Genomic DNA, 9,072 nt, shown 5'->3' on the forward strand with positions numbered 1-9,072 from the left:
CAAGCCTCCATACTTGTTTCTGAACCTTTCTTTTTGTTTATTTACTCTTGGGAGTAAAACACTTAGGCTCATAAGCATACTGCTACAAAGACAAATGGTTTAGAAATGTAAATAGACAATAACTCTTGTTTGAGTCTTGAGAAATGCAAGATAACCCAGCCAGGTAATCCAAGAGTGTGTGTTCCTTCACATCGCTTATTACATGGTATATGTTCAGTAGCTCTAAGGCTGAGCCAGAGGGCAATACCACGCTGATGAAACTTCCAGCTACAGTATCTGAGGGAGGATTCATCTGACTAAATGGGAGTACAACAGCATTGTCTAGGCTGCCGTGCTATTCAGTGGAGATCCACACAGCACAATTCATCTGACCAAATGTGCTTACTCCTAGTGACAGGAGTGACACTTGGCTCCATTAGCTGAAAAGATTAGATCTTCATCTCTGTAAAAGGACCGTGGATGACTAGCTAAGATGTAGATACTTGCAGACTGCAGACACCTGAGTTAGGTGAGATGCCTCCTACCCTGGATGACAGCTGCATATCCCTTGCATGAGAAGTCTTACATTCACATATCAAGTACAGACTGAGAGATGAGATGTTTGGATCTTAACCTTTCACTTTGCACAACTGTTCACAGTATGGTGGAGAGCAAGAAGGCTGGACAAACTGCTGATACATTAATTTCCTCCCAGCAGCAGTCCAAATACAGCATTTACCTTAATTTGTTGTTGCTTTATTATCAAGCAAGTCTCACAACTTATTTGAGAAATACTTGTTTTTGTATTAGTATACACCCTTGCTTATAAAGGATGAAAGACACCGTTTTTTCAGTAATGACAATCACAAAGGTGGGATAAAACAAGAGGGGGCTCCCACACTGCTATCACCTCTGTTAATTACTGCACAAAGAAAGGCCTCTGTTTAACAAAGCAGGAGTACCTTATGCCTCTGCCTCTTATTTACCTTAGCATTTACTGACTGTCAAGGTAAGCTCCCCTTTACTGTTAAACATTGCTATTGTATTACTCACACCTACCACACAGCACAGTAGTTCTCAGCACTTCTGCAGCTAGAACTCAAGAAAATTGGAAGCATTTTGCACCTTATTGGATTCAGCTCCTTTGTCGTCCCCAAGCCAAAAGCATGCTGCTCCTTCCTTCCCCTTGGCTTGCCCCCCACGCTCCCATTTCCTCCCTGCTAACTGCAGTTGCTGCTGTGTCTCCTCAAAGCCTGGCTCCCACAAGGCAGAGAAGCTGAGGGTGGCCCCTACAAGGGTCACCACAAGTCCAGCAAGGCTTATGTGGGGTCCTCTCTACTGTCATGTGCTCTTGCCTCCCCACCAGAAAAACAACCATGACAGCAGCATAGCAGAGTTTTCCATGGTGCAGGTTCCTACTCACAGTGACAGGGAGGCTTCACCTCCTGGTGTGCAAGGTGTACAGATAATGGATAAAGACAGCATTTCGCTCCCTAGTACGCCTCCACAGTATGGCACAGGCAGTGACAGCTCACAGAACTGCAAAAAGCTAAGAGGAGGAACAATTAAAAGGTAGCTTCGGTGTTGGATTTCCAGGGACTTTTGTGCCCTGCCTGCAGAGACTGCGTCTATTCAAAACATGCTTTATATCCACAGCAGTTATGTTTAAATATACCCAATCCCCCAAGTAGCTAGTGAGGGAGCCAAATTTACAGGCTCTACTGTGCATAAATGATTTTTTCCTTCAGATCGTCTCAATATCTGTTGTTCTTCAAGCTAGCAAAAAAGTGACATGGGTACATCTGAACCAGAACATTGGCATTTTACATGAAATGAAAATGTAGCTCTATGTTGAAATATACCTAAATACTACTTTCAAGGGCTCAGACTCGCCATTATGTCAAACATGATTCTGTCTTAATATTTTGAAGTGAAAGATTCAATGCACTTATTAAAAGCAATATGAAAATACAGTATGTTCACATTCTTATGACTCTGTATTAACAAATATATACATATCTTTCCACTTTCCAATCAAACTAAAGATGGTGTTTGTAAAAAGGATGAGTATAGTGCTTATTACCCTTGCGCAACAAGCCAGATATTACATTAACTGAAAACTTAATGTAAACCAGCTTACAGGAGAATGTTTCTGGAATTTCTGAAGTTAAAACAGAAGCAGCACTCAGTTCTCTTTGGTATTTCCCAAAACAAAATGTTTTAGCTTATATTATTAGTGTGTATTATATTTAGTATTATTAAAGTCACTTGTTCTAGTAAACACAACCCTTTATACAGGCTTCTTGCCTCCCTTATTTGTGCTCCCTGACAGGTAAGTAGTAAAACCACTGAGACCTGTGGGAGAGGCAGAACACTGACAGTGCAGAACTGATATATACTGGAGCAAAGGGAAATTAATCCTCAAACAAATGCAGCTTGCACAAGGTAATGAGGGTATAAGGTAACAGAAATACTGAAAGTGCACACTTTGATTTCAAGTTGCAGGTATTTTGGAGAGATTATTTAGTTTGTCTTTGGCTGACTGGAAAAATAACACTCTCCTTAAATTATAAGCTCAAGGTACACGACACAATTGTATTGATCAACTGTACTAAAGTAATTTGAGATAGGTGGAAAGAAGCATCATTCCCAACCATATTGCTAACAGCCAAACTTCAAGCAGGGTTGTTAAGAAATGCCATTAAAGCTGCCACCAAGCTGCCAGGTACTGTACATACCTATACTGACACGACCTATGCATTGGGTTTCCTTGCCATGCATTTTCCTCTCAGTTTTCTTCATGCACCAAGACTGTGGCTAGTCATTGCCCACAGAAGACAAGAGTAAAAAACTAATTTGAAGTTTGTACTAACAGGAGGCAGAGTGACATTTCTGCTCCTCCATGCACCAAAACCATTGGAGATTTCTTAAGTTTTCCAACAAACCTGAAAGCACAATCCTTCTTCCTCCCCAGCACACAAATATCTATACCCAGGCTTCTGTTACATTAACAAACATATGGTAAAATTGCATTTCATTGCTACCAGAAGCCTCTCCTGTAGAGAGGGGACTGCTACTTGAAACCATTCACTTGGCCAGAAGTTGGCACAGAAAGCAGCCATCCCTAAAAATTTCATGAACTAGATTCTAGTCACAAGCAGTAAGAGGTATCAGTGTGAGGTTTAAAGAAAAAAAACAACAAGAGAGGGGGGAGAAGGTTGTTTTAACCTTTGTGTTAGGTAATATATAGCAATTAACACTGTCTCAAGACACATTATTTTATTATTCATAACTTCTTTGTTTTGAATGACTAATGAAATATGAAGACCAATGAAGACATGAATTAAACCCACTGCAGCAGACAAAAGCCATACTGGACTTCCGCGCTACAACACAATATTCTAGGATTTCTCTTAAAAGAGCCTCCCTAGCATCTATGAACGAATCATTCTCATCTACTGGGAAGCTAAGTTTATAGGCGACAAAGAAATTTAACCCCTTCTCAAATTACACTGATCTTGCTTACATTCTCCCTGGGTTAGTGTTACCTCTTCATATAACTCTTAAGTTCCTATTTGCCAAGGCTCCCTAAGTTTAAAAGGGATATGCTTATATGAGGAAAACTCACTGTGTATTTTGTCTGTACCCAGACAAATCACCAGTCCCCAGTAGGAATGCAGCTTAAGGGTTGGTTTGGTTTTGTGTTTTAATTAAAATTTCTACACATTCATTTCAGCATTCAAACCAATTTAAGTTCTGGAATACCTGATAGAATAACTAAAAACCAAACAAACAAAACCACCAAAAAACCTTCAAATCCATCATTTAAGTCCTCATCTGAAACACTTGTCAAGTTTTAAGTATTTGAGAGAAGTTAAAGAGGTAAAGCCTTACCAATCCTAAAGTGTACCTTCATGGACTTCTAACAACCTCACTGCTGGGGCTCTAAGCATCAACACTGACAAAAATGAACAACTCATCTGTGTGGATTTTACCATATTAAAGTAAATAAGTTACTGAAACTTAGAGGGTACCTCTGTGACCTTCAGAGGCCACAACAGATCTGCGTAATGGATCAAATAAGGTAACAGCCTGCCAAAGTCATCCAATTTTCTAAATAGAGTGCTAATGCAGAGCTTAATTACCAGTACTTCCCATATTCACAAATTATGTAATCAGTCTGGCCGAGCAGAATTTGAGGCTGGGACTGTCTGAACATACAGCTGGGAGCAGTGAAAGAGAGAAATGCTCAATGCAAAGCATTGCTCCTCATCCTTTCCTTAACCAGAACACTGACTACAAAACCCACCTTCAAATAGCTCCAAACCCAAGACCTATGTGGTCTGTTAACCCAAATCTTAACTGAGTCTCCTCTAATGTGTCCCACCATGAGGAGGGCTCTCTGCCCTAGTCTCTTGTAACCTGTCCAATAGTAAATACTGCAGCTGAAGCAATTAGTCCCCGATAGCATCCTCCAGCTTTCTCACCGCCACCTTATTCCAATCCCTTGGTTTTTCACTAGTCTCTTCCCAGCCACAAGGGCAGTCATCTGCAAACATCCCTGAAATTTTGCAATGGCCCTTCACCTGTAGCTACAACTATCACCACAGTGCTAAAAGGGCAGGAGGGAAAAACAGTTGGTTTAGGTTTTACAACCATTTAGCACTTACTGTGCTCAGTATACAAACAAGGAACATGCTTGGTACTAAAACTCTTTTCCCCAGAAGATGTTCACACCTGATGATTAGGAACTTAGTCAAGGTTACAAGCTGGCATCGCATAAACTTTCAAAACACTCATGGTAAGTAGCTGGTAACTAGAGAGCAGAATACACTTCAATATGAGATTAGCTCTACATATCCACTTACCAATGTACATGTCCAAAGAGTAAAGATTGGGCTCATAATTAGACTTTGGAAAATGATGCTATCTATGAAAACTCAGATGTTCTTACTCGGAAGATAAAATTAAACCATTCTATTTAGATAGAAATATTCTTTCCTCACTGACATAGCTGCTATTACTTAAATAATCAGGCTTGATGTGGATGTAGTAGCTATAGAGACAAGTCTTTCCACATACCATGATTTGCGCTTGACAATAGAAGATGAGATCGACAGGGCAGTTGAAAGGCACTAATTTTGCCAATACCTCACCACTTTGATCACATGTATGAAATAGAGTTTCCTTATGATACAGAAATTACAATAGATTTTGATATTACCTTGGTATCTGAAGCGCTAGCTTCAAGGGATGAAGACAGTTCTATTTTTCTGGAGCGCTTATCAATAAACTCAGTATAGTCCTGAGTTTACTGGCCTTTGAGTTATAGTTTAATACTTCTTATTCCAGAACTGTTACTGTTTTGTCCTTAAAAAAAGGCAGAATCTGACATTACATTTGACGTCAGATGGCCTAGCGTGGTAGGTTTTGCTACAAGATACCAATACCTTTTGAATACTCCGTATGAGAGCACAGGCCCGCCTAGATCCTACTTAGTATACTGCAAATACAACCATGAAAGAAAGAGTTCAAAAAGGTTACTTTTAACGTTTTCCTTCCTGTGGCAAGCATCGCTTACTGATTCTTACTGACATGCGAGACAGGAAAGCTTAGAGGAAACGGGACGTAAGTATACTCTTCGTGTGGTGTACTTCCACCCCACCGCAGCGGGAAGGACGCTGCCAACCCATGGCCACGAAGGCTAAGCCGGCGTACGATCTCTCATCCCAGATGAGTCCATTTAGCCACTTGACAACACATGCCATGCCGCGAGGCTAACACTGACCATCAGGGAGGACGCATTTCCTCCCAGCACGTTGCGTACCCTTAGGTAGACAAGTTTTCCGCTTCCTAGCGCGGCCGTGGTCCCGGCAGGGGCAACGCTGGCGCAGAATCCCTGTCGGAGCCTGGCAGGAGGAGGCCGATGGAGGGGCTGCCCTCCCGCCACCACACGCAAGGCCAAGGGCAAGCGGGGCACGGGGGAGCGTCTCCCCCCGGCCGAGTTTCCACAGGGGGCGAGGGCTGGAGGGCAGGTGTGCCTCGCCGCCGAGGGGACGCCCCACCACGGCACCTGTGAAGTTCAGGGCAGAGCAGCCCCCGGCCGGACCCTGGCCCGGCCCAGGAGCTGCCCCAGGTGCCGGGGGAGCCGCCGCGGCCTCCCGGGGGAGCTCGGGCACTGCCTCGCTGCCGCTTTTGCTCCCGCCCGAGCGAGGGCGACACTGCTCCGCCGGCGAAGCGTCTCTCCCCCGCTGCCGAGGGGCGCAGCGGCCGCCCGGCGCCGTGACAGGCCCCCGCCCGGCCGGCGGGCAGCCCACCGCGCCGAACAAAAGGCCCGGGCGAGGCCCGGAAACGTCCCGGGGCGGCGGGCCGAGCCGCGCCGCCAGCCCGGGGGGCGAACCCGCAGGCGGGCGGCCCCGCACGGCCGGGGGCAGGGCCCGCGGCCGCCGGTGCCCCTCGGCCCGCCTCTCACCGCCGCGTCGGGCCCTGCAGCGGGCACGGCAGGGAGGAGGGGGAACCGGGCGAGAAGGACGCAATGCAACAGCTCCGGCGGCGCTGAGGGAGGGAGGGGGCAGCACAATGAGGCCAGCGGCAGCCCCTGCCCCTTCCGTTAACAAAAGCTCCCCAGCCGCGGGGCTGCCTTCACCACCCCGGGCCTTGGGGGGGGGGGGGGGGGGGGGGGGGGTGTCTGCAGCAGGCGGCGCCCCCGCTGCGCCCCGCAGCCGGCGGGCTGTGGGAGCCGGGAGAGGTCTCGTATCGCCGCCCGTCCCCGTCCCCCCCCCGCCAAGCCCCCGGCCCGGCCCCCCAAGTTTGCCGCCGCCCGCACAATGCAGCCCCCCGCCGCCCCGGGGGCCGCCGCACAAAGCGGGCCGGTCCCGCCACCCTCCCCGCACCGACCTTGAGCCGCCTCGGGCGCCCCTAAGGTTTTGGTCACCGCCTTCCACACGTTGCAGCCCAGCAGGCAGAGGAGAAGCGCCGCCGACCTGCTCATTTCCACCCGCCGCCGCCAGCCGCCGCCAGGGAGGGAATCGCCGCCGGAGCCGCTGCCCGGAGGAGGAGGAGGAGGAGAAAGAGCCGCATCAGGGGCTGGCCCGCTCCGCGCCTCCCTCCATGTTGCCGTGCGCTGCCCCTCCTGCTTTCTCCGCCTGCTGCATTGTCGTCCCGCCGCTGCGCCCCGGCCTCCGCGTCCCGCGCTGTCCCCGCGGGCGGGCGGCGGAGGCGGGGTGGGGGGGATGGGGAAGGAGAGGCGGGAGCGCTCCGCGGCCCCGGCTGCCTGCCTGCGTTTATTTTTTAGCCCCCCCCCCCCCGTTTATTCCCCCCCCACCCCCGCCCCGGTCTCCCGGCAGGGGCGGCCAGGCTCCGCCGCCCGCTCCTTAACCCTTTGCGGAACCCCCTGCCCCGCGCGGCGGGCCCGGCGGGACAGCGCCCCCTGCCGGCCGCGCCCCGCCCAGCCGAGCCCAGCCCAGCCCTGCCGGCCCGCCGCGGGGCGAGGGGCTGCGGCTCCCCGGCGATCAGCGGGGCCTGCCGGGCCCCCGCCGAGCCGCGTCGCCCACCGAGACCGGCTGCCGCCCGGGGGCAGCCGCGTGGCCCCGGCGGGCGGGCAGCCCGCCCCTTCCCCTTCGCCAGGTGCTGCTGCGCTTACCTGCCGCGGGGGGCCGGGTCCTGCCCGGCCGCGCCCGCCGCCCTCTCCCTGCCTGCCTGCCTCCCTCCCTCTCACTTACTCTCCCCCGCTCCCTCACCGGCTGCAAAATGGCCTCCTCGGTGGTACGGTCTGTCCCCCGCCGCGGCGGCTCGCTCGCCTTCAGCCGCAGCCCAGCGGGAGGGACGAGGGGGAAGATGGACGTGGTGGCTTATAATGGCACGGCTGAGACGTGTCGAGTCACAGGGTCCCCCGCGGCCCAGCCGCCGCTGCCGCGCACGGCCCCCCGGCCCGCTCCCCTGCTGCTGCTGCTGCTGGTGGTGGTGTATTTAAAGCGGTTTTTAAATTACAAAAAAAAAAGGCAACCAAAGAACAACAGAAAATGCATCCATCTACTGGCTTTTATACAAAATTGTTTAAAAAATGCTACCGCAAACTGCACAAGCAAGGCAAACTTCAGGGTCGAAACGGTGGCATGGAAGGTGGAGGTGAGCCAGGGCTCTGCCAGGGGCTCGCAGGATCCCCGGGGACGCGGCAGTGGCGGCGTGGCGGCCTCCCACCGCTGCACCGGCCAGGGCACGGCAGAAGCAGCACTCTGGAAACGGCAGCAAGGGCAGGGACAGTCTCCCTGGGGGCTTTCTCACCGGTGTTATTTTGCACCACCCGTAAGAGCATCTCTCGGTGTACTTTTCTGCAGGCCAGGGGAGACAGAATACAAGGCCATAGCACTCACTCCTCCCTTCCTGGGCTCTGCTGAGCATTATGCTTCGTAGGGGGGAAAAACAGGCACTCCTCGTGTTTCCTCCAGTGCAGGGACTGCTGCTACAGACAGCTATTATGGCAAGTCTTTACACAGCTGTGCAAAGCAAAGCCTCTGCCCCGCCGGCTCGTGGATTTCCCACGATCTGCTCCCAAACCCTGCCAATGCTTCCGTTTGCCCGTAAGACTGAAGTTTGTATACCTACAAGTTTAATCTCTCACAGAAGTGTCTTAAAGCTTCAGGTTTTATTTGTAACGTCTATTTTTAAATGAAATCTGCCATAAAAATGCAATGCGTTATACATTTATTTTTAGAAAGCACTACAGTTGTTTACTTTGTCAGTCCAGTGGTTGACTAGAGTAGCTATACCATGAGCTACAGGCTTTTATGAATTTTATGAAATTCCTGTGCCCCAGAAGTGTTAAAACTGATTTTCCTGTTCCTTTTTAGAGACACTCCAATTGTTTACAATATATTTCACTCTGGTTTTACCGTTAAGTTGTTCAAATACATTTTCTGAGAGTTGATAAATACGGTATAGACACTGCAACTTTTTGTCCTGAGAATTTGGAGGCTTTATTTGTAAAGCTCGGTCCTATAAGAAAAGTAGGTACAAAAAGGCTATTCAGTTCACAGAGGAGACCAAATGAGCAAATACAGATCATCTGATCTTACTCCTGCTTATCATAAAACA

At 49.9% G+C, this 9,072-nt stretch overlaps 1 protein-coding gene across 3 annotated transcripts in view; it reads right to left on the reverse strand.

Annotated features, from left to right (window-relative positions):
* The window catches only part of FAM171A1 (family with sequence similarity 171 member A1), an 89,565-nt gene extending 81,706 nt beyond the window's left edge, over positions 1-7,859 (reverse strand). Inside the window, exons 1-2 of one of the 3 annotated variants that reach the window (XM_030009461.2) lie at positions 7,719-7,859; positions 6,877-7,022 (exon numbers count right to left, since the gene is read on the reverse strand). In XM_030009461.2, coding sequence (XP_029865321.1) covers positions 6,877-6,970 — 94 coding nt within the window. In that variant the 5' untranslated portion in view covers positions 6,971-7,022; positions 7,719-7,859. Of the gene's footprint in view, positions 1-6,876; positions 7,303-7,718 lie in introns of those variants that run through there. The other 2 variants (XM_030009462.2, XM_041122624.1) reach the window with 2 other exon arrangements.
* Positions 7,860-9,072: the final 1,213 nt, after the last annotated feature.

This window comes from Aquila chrysaetos, chromosome 3 (assembly GCF_900496995.4).
Source record: "Aquila chrysaetos chrysaetos chromosome 3, bAquChr1.4, whole genome shotgun sequence".
NCBI classification, from domain to species: Eukaryota; Metazoa; Chordata; class Aves; order Accipitriformes; family Accipitridae; genus Aquila; species Aquila chrysaetos.